Source organism: Leptonychotes weddellii, chromosome 3 (assembly GCF_054177405.1).
Source record: "Leptonychotes weddellii isolate Sample4059 chromosome 3, ASM5417740v2, whole genome shotgun sequence".
NCBI lineage: Eukaryota > Metazoa > Chordata > Mammalia > Carnivora > Phocidae > Leptonychotes > Leptonychotes weddellii.
In genome coordinates, this window is record NC_138371.1 from 2858658 (window position 1) to 2881193 (window position 22536).

Here is a 22536-nt window from a genome sequence, read left to right on the forward strand (position 1 = left end):
GAAGCTGGCAGAGGTTGGTTCAGGAGGTTTAAGGAAAGAAGTCAGTCGTCAGTCTCCATAACATACAAGTGCAAGGTGAAGCAGCAGGTGCTGATGGAGAAGCTGCAGCAAGTTGTCCAGATCTAGTGAGATAACGAATGAACGTGGCTACACTAAACAACAGATTTTCCCTGTAGACGAAGCAGCCTTATGTTGGAAGAAGAGGTTATCTAGGACTTTGACAGCTAGAGAGAGGTCAGTGCTTGGCGTCAAAGCTTCAAAGGACCGGCTGCCTCTCTTGTTAGGGGCTCATGCAGCTGCTGACTTAAAGCCAATGCTCACTGACCATTCTGAAAATCCTGGGGATTTTGGGATTATGGGAAATCTACTCTGCTTGTGCTCTATAAATATGATAGCACATCTGTGTACAACATGGTTTGCTGAATATTTTAAGCCCACTGTTGAGACCTACTGCTCAGAAAAAAAGACTCCTTTCAAACTATGACTGCTCACTGACAACGTACTGGGTCACCCAAGAGCTCTGATGGAGATGGACGAGACGAATGTTGTTTCCATTCCTGCCGACACAACATCCATCCTGCAGCCCGTGGATCAAGGAGTCATTTTGACTTTCAAGTCTTATTATTTAAGAAATACATTTCATGAGGCTCTAGCTGTCATCGTGGCTCCACTGATGCATCTGGGCAAAGTAAACTGAAAACCTTCTGGGAAGGATTCCCCATTCTATATGTTTTATATTAAAACAGTCATGATTCATGGGAAGACGTCAAAATATCAACATTAATAAGAGTTTGGAAGAAGCTGATTCCAGCCCTCACGGATGACATGGAGGGTTCAAGCCTTCTGTGAGGAAGCCACTGCAGATGGGCTGGGAACAGCAGGAGAACTGGAATTACAAGTGGAGCCGGAAGATGGGACTGAATTGTGACAATCTTGTGATAAAACGTGAGGGGTGAGGAGTTGCTTCCTATGGATGAACAAAGAAAGCGGTTTTCTGAGACAGAATCTAGTCCTGGTGATGATGACATGAAGACCGTTGAAGGGACAACACAGGATTTAGGATATGCCATATGCTTAGGTGATAAAGCGGCGGCAGGAAGTTCTCCTGTAGGTGAAATGCCATCAAACAGCATCACGTGCGACAGAGAAATCGTGAAAGGAAGTCAATCGATGCGGCAAACTGTTGTCTTATTTTAGGAACCTGCCACAGACACCCCGGCCTTCAGCAGCCACCACCCTGATCCATCAGCGGCCACGGACATCAACGCAAGAACCTCCTCCAGCGAAAGGACTATGACTCGCTGAGAGCTCAGATGACGGTTAGCATTTTTTAGCAGTAAGGTATTTTTTAATTAAGGTGTGTACATTTAAAAAAATGCTATTGCATTACTACTGCATTAACAGACTAGAGTATCGTGTACACAAAACCATTATGTGCACTGGGAAACCACAAACGTGATTGGACTCGCTTTAATACGATACTTGCTTTGCTGCTGCGGTCTGGAACCAAACCCGCAGTATCTCCGAGGTATGCTCGTATTTAAGGTGTTTTCTGGAAGACAGATACTGCATTTTCACTTCTTCCCATCAGACTTCTCCCCTCATTTTCAGTTACTCTAACAGTAGAAAGCAGGAAACAAAATGAGCAAAAAACCCCATCCACTGAATAGCAGTTATCTGGGGTTGACTGGCAAAGCAACTTCGGCTAACAGGACTGTTCCCTACCGTGACGTTTGTCAACGTCACGTATCAAAAAGCATTTCCAAGCCAAACCTGTGTTGTTAAACATTGAGCTCTCTCCTGAAACTGAGGCCATAAATGACCAGATTATGAAAAGTGACAGTGAGTATAGAAGAAAGTCATTGCTCTTCCTACTCATCATGCAAGACCTTCATTCGAAAAATGACCCACCATTTAGCCTCTCCCCATCCCTCCAAAACCAAAAATTTCACAGCATTATCTTTGCTGCCTATCTGGTTTGCACTGGGAAGGAGCATGACCCCTCCCGGCCACAATAAGGTGAAAGCCGGAGGGCCAGTGGAAAGCAGGAGAAGGGGCTCTGGGAGCACGGAAAGAAGGCTTGGGGCGTCCGCGTCCACAGCAGTGAGCGGCACGTGTACGGATGCTCGTGAGGCCCAGAGAGCTGGCCGACATGCCAGCAGTGAGGGGAAAAGGTGAAGGCCGTGGGGCTGGGCCAAGATCAGGCCCCATGACACCACGACACGCTCGAGGGCTTCCCCATCCCGGCTCTCCCATTCACTGCTCACACCAAATAACCTGCTTTTCGCATCCACATGTCACAAAGAATTACTGATCCGCTGATGGACTTCAGGGTGGCACAGGACATTTGCACAGCCTCAAAGTATCCCTCTCAAATTTACTAATTATGGTGAACATTTCAACCTAGGGTTACACCTTCTTTTAGCACAGGGAGCTGAAGTCCCCTCCCCGGGTGGGGGCTGCACGTAGGGACTCACTTCCAGGGAACAGAGCTAACCCCTCCTTAGCCCAGTGGTCCAGGTCAATGTCGTCAGTGATGACATCACGGCGCTGCCTGCTATGACGTGAGCAAGAGGGTCCTTCATCTCCATGAAATTCTCCCCCCAGATCCAGAAGCTCAGCCGAATTAGGCAAATCCAAATTGAGAACGTTTCACAGAAACATCCACCTGCATGCTCTCGATGTCTCTCATGCGCAGGCCAGAACCATTCCCCTCCAGATGTTTCCAGTGACTCCTGGTGTGCACAGGGCTTTTTTGAACCACGTTGCTTACGTGAGGTTAACGTCAGGCAAAGATAGCTATTTATTGCACCTGGCAGGCTATATTAATACACCTCACTTCCTCCAGTCCCAACCCTGCGCCCCAACAGGGAAGCCACACAATAGAATGTTCTGCAAACACGGTCCAAGTTTCTTCAGCCCCTGGTAGCGTGCCATCAACCTCAGGAGAGCTTTCCTGGACACAGTGCATGCCTTTTTTAGGGAACGCGAGCTCACTGTGCTGGCAACGTGCTGCGCAACCCGATCATCCACATGCCGTCCAACGAAATCAAAGCCCCATCCCCAGGATCGTTCAGAGATTTTTTCCAAGTGCACACATAGCACAAAAAGTCACTGGAGAAGCACAAGAAAGAAAAGGTCACAAAACAAGGAGCTGGAAAGAGGGAGCAATTATCAGATAATCCGGAGGGGGTCAGAAAGCCGTCTGCTCGACCGCTCCTTCTAGGTCCTGTTACGTGAGAGGGAGACAGGGGTGCTCACTATGCTGGCCCCAAAATGCACACTTCAGAGACTCGACGCCTGGCCAAGCCAGATCTGCCCGCCATGGCTTTCTGCTAAATCTCATTTGCACATAGGTGACCACTGATGATCGCTGAAATCTTGCTCTAGTCTCAGAAGAAACTGAACTGTCCAATGTGACTGAAGTCAGGCTAATGCTGTCCGTCTGTCCGTCCGTCCGTCGTCCATCCATCTCTCTGCTCGCTCACTCACCCTTCGGGGGAGGGGGCGGCTACTCCGGGCTCTTGTCTGGGGAGGGGGGAGGCCTCTCAGGAGGGGAGCTCCTCCATGGCAGCCTCGCCAGCCGGAAGGGCATGACAACACTCATATTTGTGACTGGAATGAGTCATCCAGTCCCCAGGCACGTGAGCAGGAAAAAGCCACACTGTTCAAACAGGAACACTAGCGTCACGGCCGTTCCCGAGCTCTGGAAGCAGACCCAGCAGTAGCATCAGCTCGCGTACGGCGCCCCTCTTAATCTTCAGCGTGCATCAGAACCCCCGGGGGGCTCTTCTGAGCACAGATGGCCCGGCTCGCCCCCAGGGCTCTGGTGCAGTGGGATGGATGCCGAGAAGCAGCATTTCTAACGCCTTCCGAGTGCTGTGGGCACTGTGTCCGGAGGCCCCATTTTGAGGACCATTGATCTGAGGTACAATCAACCGCCTTCAATTCCAGCCCAACGTGCTTTGTTTTCTCAAAGTTGGTCAAGTAACTCAACAGCCACCTTACTTCAGAGAGGCTACTGGAAACGTCCCTATCTGAGTGACTAGAACCAACTAGGTGATACGCTGCCCTGATTCCACCCCATGAGGGACCAGTGGTTAGCAAGAGAAGGCACAGAGCCAAATAGATGCCATTTACTGCAACGTCCAAATAAAGGTTGAAGAGTCCAGGGTCTTCCTTTGCTCTTGAGGAAAGGCTTGATTCAGCGATGCCCTTTTTTTTTTTTTAAAGATTTTATTTATTTATTTGAGAGAGAGAATGAGAGACAGCACAAGAGGGAAGAGGGTCAGAGGGAGAAGCAGACCCCCCGCCGAGCAGGGAGCCCAATGCGGGACTCGATCCCGGGACTCCAGGATCATGACCTGAGCCGAAGGCAGTCGCTTAACCAACTGAGCCACCCAGGCGCCCAGCGATGCCCTTTTGTAAGGGACAGGACTCTGAAAGTACAAAGAATAGAAGCTGCTCTCCCATGGATGGGGTCTTGTCACACTTATGCCTTCCAGCACCATGCGGGCTGCACACTGGGTCAGACCACAGGGAAACTGAGGCATGAAGAGATTTCAGTGAAGGCTGGAGAAGGCCTGGGCCCTTGCTGCCCCCCAGCCCTCCCTGAAGAGCCTGGAATGTGGGGGGTCTGTGGTCGTCATGGTGATGGTGACCCCAGTCTGTTTCCTCCTTGCCTCCACAAGGACCTGAAAGAATCAGGGGTCTGGAGGCCCAGAGAAGGACCGCCTGCGGATAGCGGCTCCTGCCCTCCCCCACAACAACTCTACCTCCCACCTTCCCTGACTCCCACACTAGGCTTGCACCTGCTTCCTCCCCTACTTTTAGAAGAAAGCAACACACCACCAAAAAAGAAATAGAGAGTGCTCTGCGTAAAGAAAAATGCACAGCTCCCGAGGTTAATCTGCTCCAAGTTCAGAAGCGGCTACAAACCAGCACAAAACATCTAAGTGTTAAGAATCTTTTCTACACTTTTCTGACAGAAATACCACTGCCACCTTACATTTGCAAAGCCCTTGAGGCTCTGCGTGCATGATCTCAACTATTTTCTCACTTGTGCCTCATGCAAATGCTGTGAGACAGGCAGCAGGTGGTATCTCTCCTTATGGTTAAGGAGGCCAACTGAGCGGGGCTTGTCTCTGGGCACCCGACCCCCACCCACTTCCCTAGTCAGGCAGCTCAGAGCCTGGAGCCTGGAGCCTGGAGCTGGAGCCTGGAGTAGAGCCCAGAGCCTAAAACCTAGAACCAAAGCCTGGAGTAGGGCCTGGAGCTGGAGCCTGAAGCCTGCAGTAGAGCCCAGAGCCTAGAACCTAGAACCGAAGCCTGGAGCCTGGAGCAGGGCCTGGAGCTGAGGGCGGGAGCCAAGCCTCTGTCTGTCAGTCTGGATCTCTGTAAATGTGGGTGGGTGACAGGCAGGGGGCCACTGAACACACACGGTCGGTGGCCAGAATGACCCCCTGCCTTGTTTCAGAGGGGGTTGTGTGAGGAGACATGGGCGCCTTGGTGAGCGGCAGGAGTCCCCGTCCCAAGCATCGTGTGTGTACCCCCTCATCTGGTCCTCACAACCACAAATCATCACCGCCACTTTACAGGTGGGAACACCGAGGGGCCACGTGGCTTGTCCAAGGTGGCAAAAGCAGTAAATGGTGACACCAGGCCTCAGACCCAGGTCTTCTGACTGAGAGTCCAACCCTGACCCTCTAGGCTGTATTTTCTTAAGGGTGTGCAAAATATCTCTCATCATGGGAATCAGGAGGAAAATTTATTTCCCTGGTTATTTTTTTTTTAGGCTTCCCCACACTGCCATCCATTACTGAAAGTAGCCATCGTGCCAAGGGAAACCCAAAAGCAACTAACACAGCCCCGGCCTCGGCCGCACAGGTCGGCGTGACATCCGGGACAATTGTGGTTTGTGGGTGGTACTGGCCTTTTGCTGATGAATTCTGACGAGGTTATCGGTATGAAGACGGAACGATTCTATCTCCTGATCTCTTGTGACAGTGGATGAGGTTTCAGGAGTTAGAAAGAGTCGTCAGTGAAAGCCACTCCATGTAATCCATGCGTGAATTCTGACAAAAGTAGCTCCAACCACTTGGAAGAAAAATCCCACATTCAAAGGTTTTCATATCAGTACGAAGACCAGTCACCACCACACTGCCGAGGAATTTCCCTTTCTGCTTCGACCTGCATTCACTCAGCAGGTGGTTTTCAAGTGGCTCCTACATGCTGGGCTCGGGGGTCCCCCGGCCACGGGGCCTGGCGCAGCCCCCGAGAGCATCCCCCTCTGCCTGGAGACTGGAGCTGCTAAAGGAAAGCGCGGCCCAGGGCGCCTGGGTGGCTCAGTTGGTTAAGCGACTGCCTTCGGCTCAGGTCATGATCCTGGAGTCCCGGGATCGAGTCCCGCATCGGGCTCCCTGCTCAGCAGGGAGTCTGCTTCTCCCTCTGACCCTCCCCCCTCTCATGCTCTCTCTATCTCATTCTCTCTCTCAAATAAATAAATAAAATCCTTAAAAAAAAAAAAAAAGGAAAGCGCGGCCCAGAGGATAGAAGTGTGACAGGAGGCGAAGGAGTGGGGGACCGTACTGTCACCTCAGGCCCCGTGTGGGAGCTGCGCAGGCCTGAGACTTCCCAGGAGAAGGCAGAGCCAGCCGGGTGAGGGTGGAGGGGACTGAGCGCTCCCAGAGGAGGCCCAGACCTCGGCAACCGACGTGCCTCATCTCACGAGGCCCCCAGCCACCCCGTCTTCATCCTACAGCCGAAGAACTGAAGCTTCAAACCAGCGAAGGCCCACGTCCCAGAGCCCCTGAGCAGCAGAGCTGGCCTGCTTCTATGTCTCCTGAAGAGATAAACCATCCACAGCAAACACAGCACAGGAGTAAGGAAGGAGGCCTGATGGTGTCTGTGAAATCCAGTAACTCAGAATTTTAAAAAGCTGGATATAAAACTGGATAAACAGAATTAGTTATACCTGTATCATCGATGGCATATTATTACGTGCATCAAAAGAGAGACAACAGGCCCAAAATGGAGTCACTTGTGCTAAGCCCCACGTCGGCAAACCAAGACTTAGAACCCCACCTAACTGCAGCTTCAGCCCCTCCCAGGAGTGTAACCTCAGCCGGTCAGGCTGGAGTCACCAGGGAGGTGACCTGCCAGCCAGTTCCCTGCCGTCCCCACACGGAGGAGGTCTTGACTGAAACAATCCACTCTTCGCCAGAGACTTCCTTTCCCTGCCCCTCTGGCCCAGACAAGACTTCATTTCCTTCCGCTCCGAGGGGCTCCCTTTACTTCTAGACGGGATGCTGCCCATTCACGGATCACTGAATGAAGCCGATCAGGTCTTCACATTTACTCCGTTGGATTTTAGTTTTTAACATATGTGATGCTCTTACCTGTTACACTTTTCTATGTGACATCATTTTAACAAGCCAGTAATCAGACAGTCTAGGGTATGGCCTGCCAAACTGCAAGGCAATGCCCCCACTCTGTCCTCCACTCTATATAATTATGAACCACCACGTTCTATTTAGGAGAAGTTGGAAAAATGTTTAGGAAAGAAAGAATACACTAAAATAGTGACATTGTTCACACACAAAACCCCCCCCCAAAAAATCTAAGCAAAAAAGATCTCTTAAGCCAAAAGGAATCCTAAAGCTGAATTTTCAGTTACGGAGAGGGAGGGTACACAGCATGTTTTCCTTAACAAACTGCACATCACAATGGAAGCCAGGGGTCTAAGCCACGGAGGGGAATATGACCGGCACAGAACATTGTCATGGTTAAGTCACTCCTGTCTCACCCCTGCAGCCTGAGGGGGACACACATGTCCTGGGGCCAAGGGCCTGTCCTGTCCCGATGCTCAGCTGTACCTGTGCTCTGGATGCTGAGAAAGCCACGGAGAGGGCGGAGGGAAGGAGAGGGCTGGGACAGCGCCCATTTTCACACTCTGTCACTGGGAGGGAAGGGAGAGGTGGTCTGCATGCCACCTTCTCAGGGACAAGCGTCTGGGCACCAGGCAGGGACCCTGCACAGGACCACCCAAGGTCTAGCGGTCTATTTTAAGAAGTTCAGCTGTGAACAGCAAAAGCAACATACTTTTTAGGAAATATGGGGACACTTCTAATCCTATGGAAATGTGCTGTCGTGCCCCCTTCTATCTGAGGGGCTCCGGGGGGGGCTCTGGAGTCCTGATGGGCTGCCAGCATCCCCTCCCCCATAAGGTTTCCCTCCTCCCTCAGCAGTGGAACAGCTGTGCCCACGGACAGAGCTGCACAAAGGTCCCATTTGTGGGGCCACAGTGAGTGGCGCAGTGGTGGGAAAAGGGAAGGGGAGCTTCTCCATGGGGCCTTCTCGTCCCCGGCAGCATCTGCCAATGTCTGGAGCATTTCGGTTGTCACTCTCGGGTAGAAGCCAGGGAGGCTGTTAAATCTCCTACAAGGCACAGGACGGCCCCCCAGCAGAGAGGGATCCCTCCGAATGTCCGCGGTGTGGAGGCTGGGAGTCCCTGACGCACAGGACGAGTAACAGGAAGGCCGCGTGACCACCGCTCCCCTGCGACCTTCTGAGAGGTCAGAGAAGCCCGGAGATAAACCCTACAGGACAAGGCCCGGGTGGGGGGCCCGCTGCCTCCAGCATGTGGACCACAGGCCCTGAGGCCAGGCTGCCTGATGACGAGGCAGCCAGAAAAGTCTGGTGGCGTCTTACTCTGGATTCTTAAATTCAAGGCCAAGAAGCAAAAGTGCCGTTGAAAACAGAGGGCCTGTCCTGTCCCGATGCTCAGCTGTACCTGTGCTCTGGATGCTAAGAAAGCCACGGGACCCTGAAGGTGCACGTGGAGCTGAGGTGGCCGCGGTCCATGCGCTCACTCAGCGTCCATCTAGCCAGTCCCAGGGCCGTGGCCGCCCCCTGCACACGGGCACTGTCCCCCCTGGGGCACATCCTGGCCAGTCAGGCGGTGCTGCGGTCTCTCTCTGGAGGTGGACCCAGCCCCCAGGAGGCAGGGGACCCCAGGGTTCAGTTAGCGCCCACATGGACCAGGCCGCCGGCACTGCGTTTCCCAGGCACCGCCCATTACCCGAACCCCCCCGGGGAATACAAAGGAAAGGAGGCTCGGATACACGGATACGATACCCCCTGTGGTCCCCCAACTTCAGAAGGCTGATGGTGCTCCTTCCACGGACCGCACGTGTCCCCAGGCTGGACTGGGTCTCCTCCCTCTGACGCTCGGCCCTGCTCTGGATGACGGAACACACCTCTGTCACGGCATATTTCAGCAAAGAAGAAATCATTGCTCTAAAGCGGGGCTGCCCATCTGGCAGCCACGAGCCATAAGTGGCTATTTAAATTTAAATGAATTAAAATTAAATAAAATTTAAGATGCAAGGGGCGCCTGGGTGGCTCCGTGCTCGGTTGAGCGTCTGGATCCTGATTTCAGCTCAGGTCTCAGTGTTGTGGGATCGAGCCCCGTGTTGGGCTCTGTGCTCAGCGTGGAGTCTGTTTTTCTCTCTCTCTCTCTCCCTCTGCCCCTCCCCCTGCTCATGCTCGTTCTCTCTCAAGTAAATAAATAAATAAAATCTTAAAAAAAAATTTAAGATGCATTTCTCAGGCACACTGGCCATGATGCAGGTGCTCTGCAGCCACACAGGGCTGGCGGCCACCACAACATGCAGCAGGGAGAGGACTGCTGTCACCGCCGAAGGTCCTACTAACCAGCACCATTCTGGATGATTTTAGACATATCTGGGATCATTTAAAGCAGTATCTTAGGGAATCCGGGGTGGAGACATGTCAGCTGTTCAGTCAGCATGGAAATCCCATCTCTCTGTCAACCTGGAAAACTCCCCATCCTCCCCTATGCCTAAGGGATCTCATACAAGGAGGCGAAAAATAAAAATAAATCAAGGGGAATGGTTAAAAAAAAAAAAAGGGTAAACTTATGAGATGGAGCTTAAAAGCAAAACAAAAACTTTAGATCTCCTGGTTCTTTTAGGTTTAACTATTCTCATGACCACTGTGTGATTTTTCATTTACCCCCTCAAGCCAAGAAGTGGGTAGAAGCACTGCAATATAATACTCCAGCGAACGGCTCTGGCTCTTACATACTTGCTGATCCGAGAGTTTACCCACTGCCAAGACCATATCACATTCTGCCTACCTAAACTCTCCAGGTATTTTATGTTTGTTTTATATCTCAGATCTTAGAGAATTTCCCTAACAAATAAGTGAATTATCCCTGATGCGTGAAGCTATGAAAATTTTATTTTTTATAACTCCCTTTGTTTGCTCACCTAATTTGATATTTTATTCCACTCTCAATGAAAGAATATCATAATGACCGGCTCCCTTGTCTGGGCTGTATGGACATTAGAGATTATTTTGTCCTGGTATAAATCTCAGATTAATTTTTGGCGTTCTTCTCAATCCCACCACTCCCTTAAGCGAAAATAGAATTCTATCTGTAGGCACCAAATTAGAGAGGTTTGGCTTGCTAGCATTAAGCAATATTCCCTTCCAACACTGAAGCAGTCCAGGGCATTGAGCTGGCAGATGGGGGACCTGGGTTCAGATCCAAGCTGTGTGCCTGTCCCCTGAGGAGGTAGTGAATGTACCAGCACTTGAGCCACCCTAATGCAGCCCTGGTGCCGTCCTGCTTGCATCCTGTGGCACCTCCCCTCCTGGCCTTTGACCAAATTGTTCTCATAGTGTTTTAGTGCCTCATTCTCAGAGCTGAATGGACAGCTGAGGATCACCACGCACCTGGGAGAGGTCAAGATGAAAGACAGAGGCTGCCGCAGACAAAGGACAAAAAGAAACAGACCATTGTACAGGGGGCAAAAGAAAAGTTTTGGAGAAAACAACAACAACAAATTAATATCCTCAGAATGACAAGAAAAGGAACCACATTCGTGAATCAGAGAGAATGCCAGAAAAAAGCAACAAAGCACAACAACCAAAAAAAAACCCCACCTTTTAGAAATTAAATACAGAACAGATAAGTTTAGCAGAAGGCGTGGAAGATAAAGGTGAGTTATCTCCTGTAAAGCATCACCAAGAGAAGAAATTTAGAGAACTGGAATGAAAGAAAGTTATTCCCAGCAAAGGAAATGCTGTAAAAGAGAGCAGAGGAAATGGTGGGGAGGGGAAAATTCAGAAAATTTCCCAGAACTTTAGGATACATGTTTTCGGACCCAATGACCCCAATGAATGCTCAATAAATGGAAAATAACCTATCCAAAAGATCAAGAGAAGGTCCTAAGAGCTACTAGAGAGTAAAAGCAGAGATTATACAAGATACACAATGCATCAAAATTCTCAAAGCAATCCTGAAGGCTGGAATAAAGTGGAAAAAAATGCCTTAAAATTGTGGTAGAAAATAGCTTTAAATTTTACTTTCTTGATCACTGTTAGTTTATTTTATTGAAGACGCAATTTGGTCACATGGTTCAATATCCAAAGAGCATCAGGGCTCCTGGGTGGCTCAGTTGCTTGAGCGTCCTACTCTTGATTTCTGCTTAGGTCGTGATCTCAGTTTCGTGAAATAGAGCTCCACACTCAGCAGGGAGTGTGTTTGAAATTCTCTCTCTCCCCCTGCCCCTCCGTCCCTCACTCTCTTTCTCTAAAATAAATAAATAAATGTTAAAAAAATATCCAAAGAGCATGAAAAGTGACACTTTATGAATCTGCTTCCACTCACACCCCACACTCTCCCAAGGTTTCTTTCTACAAATGCAGACAAATCAACACCTTTCTCACAAAAGGGACAGCACGCGAGTTTTGTTTTCTGCACCTTGCTTCTTTCAGTCAATAATACATGCTGGAAATCATTTCAAAGAATGCATAGAAATCTTTGTCGTTCTTTGGAAAATTATTTTTAACCTAGAACACTATAGTCAGCCAAACTATCAATCAAGTATGAGGGTAGAATAAAGACATTTTCAGACATGCAAACACTTGGAAAAGGCACTCTTTCTCAGGAAGCTACTGAAGGACATGTTCCAGCAAAATGAGAGAGTAATCCGAGGAAGAAGATGATATGGAATCCGGCAAAGAGGGATCCAACAACGACAGAAAAGTGGGGAACTCTCAGAATGGTGGCAAAGGGAAGGACAGCCGAAGTCCGGAGAGGGTCTAGAGGACAGACGTCTCCAGCGGTCCATATCCAGGAGGGGACGAAGGGGAAATGGTAGGCTGTCTGGTTTGCTGAATCACGCAGGAAATAGTACTGTGAGGGGTCCTGTTGAAAAGTTTTTGAAGAACTGGATGTGATCGATACGTAGACAGAAGAGCAATTGGGAAAAAAAAAAAATACAAGTCATGAACTCCAGGAAAGGCAGAACGCTGTCTGTCCAAGGACAGAAACGTCAGGGCATGCTTCTGGACTCCGCAGCCACACCCCTTGTGACATCCCCGTCACCACCTGCCTTGACAAGGCACCCGTCCTCATGCCGGGGTCTTTCCACGAAAGAGCTCATTTACCCTCACAAACACCCGTGGGAAGTGCACTCAAAACTTTCCCATCTTACCTACGGGACAACTGAGGCACAAAGCGGTGAAGCAACTTGCCCAAGGTCACAGAGCACATGGCGGGACCAGGGTCTGAACCCGGGAATCTGACCCTCCTAGCACCATACCCTGTACCGGTCTGTGGTTCTACTACAACATTACTGTGGTGTGCAGACGACGAGAGACAGAAGTGGGGGAGGGCCTGAGCGGGGCCCCATCCTCCCAGCCAGGACCTCCCAGCGGTCCGTGGCTACACTCGGGCGATCAATAGAGTACGCACGTGTATTATTTATAAACACGGAGCTAATTGCCAGATCGTTCAGGGTCTTGTCAGGCCATTAAGAACTTGGCCTTTGTGCAGTGATATGAGAAGCTGCTGGAGAGTTTTAATTAGAGAGGCGACATGAGCTGACATATTTTAAAGGATCACCCAGCTGCTGTGTGGAGAATGGCCTGAGAATGTGGGACAAGGGTAAAAACACGTATTACCTTAGTTAAATAAACATTACATTTTACAAGTCGAGAGAATGGAAAAAGAAAAAAACAAAAACGGGGAAAGACGTAGCAAGGACAGACGAGTGTCAGCTTTCCCATGAACCGTCAAGCCCGGTGGCCAGAGGTCAGCTGGGGACAACAGTCCCAGAGATGGGAAGCAAGTCGGCTTGACTGCAGGACAGGGCCGGTAGCTGGGCCCTGGATGGAGCCAAGAGCTGGTCCAGGAAGTGGCAGCAGCCTGGGTGCTGATCGGGCACCTTCTCGGTTACCCTGGGCAAGTCCCGAGCACCTGTGAGCCCGCTTCTCTGTGTCAAACAGAGATACTCTCAGCTCTGCTGGTGGGACTTAATGTAATTATGGGGGGAAGCTTCTGGGGGCGCCTGGCACCCTACAGGCCCCCGAAGCTACCTCGGCTCCCACGTGGCCCCTTTCCAACCCCGTACCCTGACCAGGCTCACGCGTGACAGGCACCACTGGAACACAGGTCCCCTGATTTCTACCCGCCGTGCCCCCTCTGCAGGCCACCCACATACAAATCACAGCCCCAGCCATGAAACCAGTGAATCATGAGGGTCACCCAGAAGGGGGACAGGGAGACGGACAGAAATAGCCGTGGGGCGGGGCCCGCACGCCATCGCCACCGCAGGACTGTCCACAGCTGAGCTTCTGATTCCAGCCCCACCAGAACCATCTTGTTGGAAATCACCGAGATGGCCCAAGGTCACCGGCGCCGCGTGCAGCTGCCCCCCGGCCCAGGCTCCGTGCGAGACACCCGCCGTGAGCGCCTTTGTCGTCACGTTCCCGGCGCTCACGATGGCGCACCAGGCTTTGCGAGTCTGTCCTGGGAAGGTGAGCTCGGGGAGGGCCTGACTGTGTTAGAACTGGGGGCAGGACAGCTCTTGCCACAGTGCTCGGCGTCTGACTCCCCTCACCCCTCCCCACTCCCGGGAAGAAGGGGGCGCGACAGTGTCCCCGCTCGCAAACCACTGACCACACCCGAGGACACCATCCAGGCCGTGGCCGCCACGTTTCGAGCTGGCGGCCCACCTCAGAAAAGCAACCTCACCTGGAGCTAAGGCCTGAGGGGGACAGCTCAGCCGTAGCAGCAAGGGCCTGCGCGGGTGAATGCTGCTCTCTGTCCTCTCACTGACGGCAGGCGACGGCGCCGGGACACCAGGAGTGGGCGTCATGCCAGCTGTGGGCTCACTCCTGGGCTGCGCGATCCCAGAGGCGCCGGATCTGCCGGGAGCCAGAGCGAGGTGAAACGGAGGCTCCAAGCTGCAGCCGCTTCCCCGGGGCCCTTCTGGAAAAGCACTTGGGTACCCACCCCCCCAGCTGGGCCCACAGACGCCTCGAGGCTTGAGGAGAAAGGAGACGGGTCCCTCAAGCCAAGCTGGCCTGAGAAGGCTATTTGGGAAGGGTGCGGTGAGGGGCAACATGAAAGGGGTTTGGGGATGAGAATGTCCTGTAGGTACAGGACCACCCAGAATGAAGCACGGGGTCGTCCGAAGTCGGGGTCCCCAGAGGCAGAGCCTGAGGCAGGGATGTGTCTGTGGCTCTATGTCCGGGGAGCACAGCCCGCAGAAGAGGGGTGAGGGGACAGCGGGGGCAGGGGCAGGAGGGGGCCTCTGCTGGAGTGCGCCCTCAGCCCCATCCCACAGGAGCTCTGGAGCCCGAACGGCACCAGAGTGGGTTCCAACTGGAAGCGAGCGGAGGGGACATTTTATATCCTCACACCCCTCAGGCAACAGCTGCAGGCTGCCCGGGGGGCGGGGGTAGGGCTGGGGTCACACCCCTCCCCCACAGCGACTCCTGGGTGGCCACGGGCGCTCACAGCCCAGGGAGTCAGCACCCGCTCACAGTGGGGAGCTGGGTGGGCACCATCGGCGCCCAAGGGACCGCCTCGCAGCGGGTGGGTCTTGGAGAGGCGGCCGTGGGGACAGTCGCGGGGAGGGCACTGTGCTGTGAGCAGGGAAGGGCATCGGACCAGGGCCCATGTGGCCACAGGGCACGACTCACTCACACCACCGGGAAAGGGCCCGCAAGTTCGTTCCTAAGACAGCCTGTGTGTTAGCACTATTTGTTAAAATGCTGTTGTCTCTCCATTTGAGAGGAATACTCTGAATTGCCTCGGGCATCGTGAGAGCAGGCTCATCTCCCTCGGTGGCCAAGCGCTGAATGAGCAATCTGGGATGCTACCAAAAATCTTGAGCCGAATGTTAAACACGGCGGGAGAGAAAAATATATCTGCTTTCAAAACACCTTTCCCCAGGGTGTGAGAAACACCGCTCACGCCTTCAGCGGCGATGAGCGTTTCCAAGTGCTTACTGGACCTTCTTCCTGACAACATCTTGCCCGAATTCCACCTCAGAAGCGAGTATCTGTGCTAATGCATCTACAGTGTTTTCAAGTTACAAGTCCATTTACTAAAAACCGGCTTCGGGTTAAACCACAGCGTAACTGCAGAAACAGGACTGTGTCAGCTTCCACCGGTCAGGGCGTGCTTCTCGAGCCCTCCTCAGGGGCAGCTGAGCTCCCCTCCCAGCCCTGCCCACCCTCTCTCCCTCCTGCCCGGTGACCCTGCCCGTGGGCCCCAGGTCACCCCAGCCCAGAAGGCTCTGCTTATTCTCTAGAGGGCGCCTTCCCGGACACCTGACTCATGTCCACCCACCCCCTGCCACCTTCTGAAACAGTCCCCAGTTTTCATTGAGTCCCCCTCACCTCCCCAAGGGCTTCAGAGGCAACAGCCAACTTCCCCCTCTTCCAGGATGGGCCTGATGGGTCACAAGGTAGGACTCCCCGGGCCCTGCACACCCTGGCCCAGGGACTGCTGTGGGCAGCTGAGTCAACAGTCCCGCTCACAGTTAGACTCAGGGGGTAGCCAGGGAGCCGCGTGGAGATTTGTCAGGGAAGATACTTCTAGCTCTCAAGAGAGAGACTGGGTGTGGGCTCATGGAGGGCAGTGTGGGAACACGGCAGACGCATGTCAGCCTGAAGGCGAGGCCACCCAGAGAGGACAGCGCAGCAGATCCAGCTGCAAGGTGCTATGGAGGGAAGCAGCCGCTGGTGGGGCTGGTGGCCAAGAATCCATGCTCCAGCCAACATATTTCCCCTTGTGGAGGCCAGTCCAGGTCAGCGTTTCTGTCACTTCAAAATAACTCAAAATGTCACTTCCTCCAGGAAGCCACTTCTGATTGCCATTCCTAGTCCCCTCAATAAACTGGAACTCTCTCATTTCCAAACTTTCAGGTCACAATATCCATGGCCTTTTACTATCAGATCTCTTCCTATCTTCTGCTCTCTTACTGATCTACAGGTCAGACCCCTTTCTGACCCAACTCTTCATGGGTGGATCCTCTTCAGGTCCATCTCTGAATCCCAGTCTCCCTAGCCCAGGTGTTTGGAGAGCATGGCATGCATCTGCTGAACCAATGAACAAATAAGAAGGTACTAAACTTAAGACAATTCTGTTAATTTTTATAAGAACTCAAGAACTCGATGGTGAACAGATACTTGCCATTTCAATCGTGATTCTAATTTTTACAGTTGGGAAATATAATTCAATTTGTGGTAAAACATAAAATGTTGCACCTGCTCCCTCCAACGTTATAGATACCTGCCACTTAGCACTTATAACAAGCCAATCTGTGGTTGGTTTTATCAGGAGGATAGGTGGCTGAGGCTCACATTTACCTGGTTACTCACTGTATGGATGCTAGTCATTTTCTTTAATCCTGACTGCCAAGGGGGATTTATTTCCCGCACTTTAGAGACAAGAGAACAGACACTCAGGGGGGTTGAATGACTCACTTCCCCAGGATCGCATAGCTCCTCCATGAGGTGTGTGCATTTTCATAGCCCAGGACTGACTCCCCAGTCAGAATCTGTCACTGCCTACTACCATCTCCCTGGCTGGGGGACAAGACCACGGGCTCCCAATCCTCGGGACCTCAAGGATGTCAACCCAGGGAGCATCCCTAGCCTTTGTTTCCGATCCAAACCAGTAGGTACGAGGTAGACTTTGGGAGCTCTCATTCTTCTTGTTCCTTTGTCCATAAGCACCGACAGAAAGATGAGGCCCAGGGATCATCCATCACCTCTGTCCTCCCAGAGAACACCTGTTTGGTCTTAGGGTCAAATTCATACCTAAGTGACTGTCCTCACAGGAGTGGGGATTATATTCAAGCTACTACATTTAGCCAATGTCTTTATTTAGCCCAATGTACTTTAAGTCCTGGTACTTCTTTTGTTAATTAGTGCAACACACTTCGGAGCACCTACTCTATGCCTGACTGTGGAGCTCTGGGGAAACAAAAGAGAAAGATATCGGCTGCCTGGGTGTCACCTTCTACAGCGTGAGCAAATTATGCTGAGAAGAGGTGACTCCCACACCAGGTGTAGGGAGAAGAGCTAGAGGAGCCAGATGGAGGCAGGGAGACTTTTGCCTGGGGTGATGGGGGAGGTCTCACAGAGGCCACCAATCTGCAGTGGGTTTTAAGGGATGTATGAGAGTTTGCCTGGAAAGCCCTTTTCTTTTCATACAGAGAAAAACCGAAGTCTTTATCCATTTCAATATTCAACAAATACTGATTGACAGCCCTATGTCCATAAAAGCAAAATCGAGTATTTGCAACTAAAAACACCTACGAACTGGTTATAGAGTGGACCTCAGTAAATAGCTGAATGACGCAACCAGAGCCCACAGCCTAAATGGCCTGGAAGTTTTTCCACCTGAGGACAGTGTGGTATGCAGAAGAACTCCACATCATATCGAACACGGAAGGGAGCTCACAAGGAGGGATGAGCTGCATCTGTATAGTTAGCACACACACGGGACACTGGAAAGGTACAAAAGGGTATGTGAGAAAAATCAGGCCTCCTTTGTCACTGGGGCCCGACGGGCTCCCCTTCCCCAGGGAGCTGCCGCGGCCAATCCCGGGGTCAACTTTCCCTTGTCACCGGTTTATTTCACCTGAAGGTTGGATCCTTAGAGGGAAAGGCACTTGTCCAGTGCGCACACAGTGCTCCTTTAATTTGCCACGCTTAAAGTTCACCACCAATCTTTCAAATAAACTGCCCAGAAAACTTGGATGAAAGCCCCTCAGTGCGCCTGGACCCGTTTCTCAGGCTCCCTCCAGAAACAAGATTCACAGTGACCCCAAGCTCATGCCCAAGCTGCACCTGCGTGACAATCGATGACCCATGGTCACAGACAAGAAGCAGGCCATTTCGCCAGGGCCATGTGGCCTCCGGGGACTGTCCATGGGCCTCCGGGGGGCGGCCTACTCCACCCCCACCAAGCGGCACCACAAAGCGGGGCGCTCGCCCCGACCCCGCGGCCCCCCCCACCCCGCGCCGCCATCCCAGCTCCGCTCCCGGAGGGGGATACAGTGGCCCCAGGGAGCCGGGGCGTGGGGGAGGGGGTCAGCGTCTCCAGCCGGTCCCCAGGGGCCGGAGGACCGGTGTCTGGCCCGCCGACATCCCGCCGGGCCCGCGCCCCACCCCCCGCCCGCGCCGCTGGCGGACGGACAGAGCGACCGACCGACGCGCGACCGCTGCGGCGGCGCCCCCGCTCGCCCGCCGCCCGCCGGCCGCCCACCTCGCGCGCGATCTGGTTCAGCGCGTCGTCCTCTGCCGTCAGCCGCTCCCGGTTGGGGAGCCGCTTGCGCCCCGAGCCCTGCGTGCCCATGTCCATCCGCCGCGCCGCCCGCCGCTCCCGCCGCTCGCGCCCCTCTCGGGCCGGCCCCGGCCCCGCTCCGCCCCTCCCTCCGCCGCGGCGTCATGGCGTCAGCGGGCGCGGGCCGGGGACGCGGGGACACGCCGGAGGGTGGAGGGGACACGGGGGCTGGGGCGCGGGGATACGTCGGAGCGGGAGACGCGGGGCCGGGGCGCCGGGGACACGCAGGAGAGGGGGGACGCGGGGGCCGGGGGCGCGGCGACACGCCGGGGCAGAGGGGACACAGGGGCCGGGGCAGGGGGACATGTCGGAGCAGGGGGGACACGGGTGCTGGGGCGCCGGGGACCTGCGGGGACTCCAGAAGATGTGGACAGGGGCGCGGGGACGTCTGAGGAGGGGACACGAGGACCTGGCACCGGGGACCTGCGGGGACGCCAGGGCTGGGGGCGCGGGGACGCCAGGTGGGACTGGGCCTGGGACGCTCGGAGACGCCAAACGTGGAGACAGCGGGAGGTTTGGGATGGCTGGGGGTTGATGGCACAAGGACACGGAGGTGACGGGGGGCTGCGGGAGCAGGTGGGTAGAGGGGCCGAGGGACCGCGGAGGGTTCAGAGGCGCCGGGAGGCCTGGGGGCCGGAGCGGCGGCACTGGAGGGTGAGCCCCGCGGGTGGTCGTGGACCACCGGCTCCAGGCAGTGGCTGCCGGTGGAGCTGGGACCTCTGCCGGGGCGCTGGAAGGCTCCTGGGAATTGGCGTTGCAGAGAAGGGTTTGCAGGGGGGAGTGAGTGCAAGGATGTGGCTAGGATGGGCGCCCCCCCATGAGTTGGAGTCAGGCAGTTGCAGATGGGGTCAGAGGCAAACTCTGGGGTCAGGCCCAGGGCCATTCAGATCCACTCACAGCTACCAGACTGTGACCTTGGCCAGCCTTCTGAGCTTCATAGCATGTTCAGAATCATCGTGTAGATGCATGCGTTTCCTTCTTCACTTGCATGTCCTCTGTGACTTACCACTTCACTCCTGGGTCTCCAGCTGTTGAAGAAGGAATGAATTTACCTGAGCTTTACCTTCTACACTCTAAAAGTGGATTTTAAAATAAATTAGAGAATCAAATAAGGTTTACAAAGCCATTGCCTTCTTGGCCACAGTAATGATGCAAGTAACTGTTAGCTGTCACTACTGAATTAGAAAAGAGGAAAGATGCTTGTCCCAAAGTTACTGGGATGTTTGGATGTTTGGGGTGCGGGGAGATCTTTAATGGGGCTGGGGAAGAATGGGAGGGAGGTGGCCATACTGAAGTCACTTGTATCCCTCTCCCACCCCCACCAGAGCCCCACAGGTAAGTATACGGAACATTCTGGTATATTTCTAACCAAGTGACTGTGACCAGGTTGGTTTGGATTCTTAGGAAGTAACTAGGAAGCTGGATGAAGCAGGGAACAGAAAGGGGACTCTGCAGTAGCAGGGAAAGTTGATGAGGTTTTATTGCTTGGGAAAGCCAGTGAGAGGACATGGCGGGGTGGGGGTGGGGGGTTGGAGCCGATCCAGGTGCTCAGCACACCTGAGCGGACTTCAGTGCAGTGGGTGGAGCAGGCAGACAAGGCGGGTGTTAGGGCTGTGACCTTGTTCATTACCATATTCCCAGAGCTTGCACACACCTGACGCATTGTAGCACTGAGGAAATGTCTGTGGATTGAATCTCCTGCGCCATATTACACCACTTAGGACCCATACCCCTTGGATGACATAATCCTGGCTGGAGGAAATCATCTCTAGCTCTGCCTCTAGCCTTACTGGAGGTGGCTCACCACTCCCCTAGACCATGACGCATTGCGGTGACTCTATGTCTTTGCTCAGGCTGGTTCTCATTCCCATTACTTCACTCATTCATTCACCCACACCTGCTACCTGGCAGGTGCTATGCTGGAGACTGGGGCATAACCGTAAAGGACATAGACATAGCCGCTGCTGTCCCAGGACTTCTCTGAGATACCTAGAACTCCTCTTCTCAAGCCCCATTAAAGCCTCCTACATCTCCTTTCTAGAGGAAGCCTCCCCAACTCCCCAAGGCTGCCCTTCCTTCCCTCACCGTTCTTCATCAGAACTTTGAGCCACTTTTTATTCCAGCACTTAAATTCTTCCGTAGCGGTCTATTGACACGAGAGGGGCAGGGACAGACCCTGTCTCACTCATCCTTCTGTCCTCACTGGGGATTGGATGTGCTGCTACTTCATCATAATGGGAACGTATGGTCGAACTTGGGAACCAAGTCCGGTCTCCAGCCTTCCTACTCACTGTCCCCATTGGCTTTCGTCCAGAGACAGAGGACTCACTCCCTTGGACTGGCCAGAGGTATTTCTAAACAGTCCCAGTCCCTAGGCAGTGTTCTCAGACATCGGGGTGAATTTCATCCCCCACCTCTCCTCATCTTCCCCCCTTGGGAATCGTCAGAACCAGTGTTGCTGATCCTCAGTCCTATGACCTCATGACCTCCCAGACCATAGTCCAGGTGCTTTTTCCTCCTGCCTGGCTATGTGCTCTCAGACTGGCTGGTTGTCCCTTTAGAATCAGTGTTCACCTTTTTTTTTTTTTTTTTTTTAAAGATTTTATTTATTTATTCATGAGAGATAGAGAGAGAGGCAGAGGCAGAGGGAGAAGCAGGCTCCCCGCGGAGCAGGGAGCCCGATGCGGGACTCGATCCCAGGACCCTGGGATCATGACCTGAGCTGAAGGCAGACGCTTAACCGACTGAGCCACCCAGGCGTCCCTCAGTGTTCACCTTTAAGTGGAAATACTAATGCCTGCTTTGTGGGGGTGGGTGGGGCAGTCCATGTAAAGAGGTATTTCAGGGCGTGACACACAGGTAGTTAACAAATGGTCCCTCCAGATCCTGGCCCCAAAGACCTGGGTCCAGAATGAATGGTGGGTTGCCGCTCCTGCTGGGCTTGGCGGGGCAGGGGGGCAGAGACATTAGGCCACTTTGTGGTCTCCCCTGTTCTCGTGGTGCCCCTTGGAGGGAGGTAGAAAGCTACGAGATCTCATCCAATCAGGCTGAGCCCCAGGTTCATCAAGAAGCTGAAACTTTCTCAGCCCTGGACCCTCAGCCTCACCTGCATGGTAATCTGGGGACCTAGTTCTACCTAGAAGAATTCTCCATGGTTGGGCCACTACCACCACCGAACCCCTCCCATGCAGCCCTTTTCTTATGTTCCTACTCCAGGTGCTTACACTACCCATGAGGGGTTATTTCAGAGCAGGAGAGAGAGAACATGCACTACAGTCCCATGTCCAGGTGGAGAGAATCAGTATATTCATCTCCAAGCCCGGTGCAAAGGCCCTTCACGAAGAAATGGATGCCATGTTCAGGAAAGGTCCATGACAAAGTGGTGGTAGCCAGGGCAACTTTGGTGAGGGGCATCCCACAGTGGAGCCCACATGGCATTTCCATCCGCACAGTGTTCCCTTTGTTTGGGAACCTCATTAGGCAAGCCTGTGGGCTGGCTGCAGGAAGAAGGTAGTGAGCACCTCTGGGGGCGTCATCCAGCCTGCAGGCCCTCTGTGGGAGGTCACGTGGGCTGGGAGGTGACTCACTCGGGTCCATTGAGCAAGACTTGCTTGCAGTTCTGCCCCAAATTTCTTTGACTTGTATTCTGGCCTTGCTCTTCCAATGAACGTGAGATGGCATGACCTCACTTGGAGGACAGCTAGAGAAAGGCTGGGGAGAATTACAGCCCCTCACAGGGATGACTTGAAAGACAGTGGACAGAACGTGGAGCCGCAGTCATGCTCGGAACAGGCTAGCTGAGGTCAGAATCTACACGTCCTATGCTTGGGAGGTGACTGGCTGGTCTCCAGGGACCA

General features: G+C 53.3%; 1 protein-coding gene across 27 annotated transcripts in view; it reads right to left on the reverse strand.

The window, feature by feature from the left end:
• Nucleotides 1–18759, reverse strand: part of LRRFIP1 (LRR binding FLII interacting protein 1) — a 132128-nt gene extending 113369 nt beyond the window's left edge. For 15 of the 27 annotated variants that reach the window (XM_081813311.1, XM_081813308.1, XM_081813305.1 and 12 more), the window contains exon 1: nucleotides 18602–18757. In XM_081813311.1, coding sequence (XP_081669437.1) covers nucleotides 18602–18697 — 96 coding nt within the window. In that variant the 5' untranslated portion in view covers nucleotides 18698–18757. Of the gene's footprint in view, nucleotides 1–18601 lie in introns of all 27 variants that reach the window. The other 12 variants (XM_081813288.1, XM_081813287.1, XM_081813293.1 and 9 more) reach the window with 3 other exon arrangements.
• Between the last annotated feature and the right edge of the window lie 3777 nt (nucleotides 18760–22536).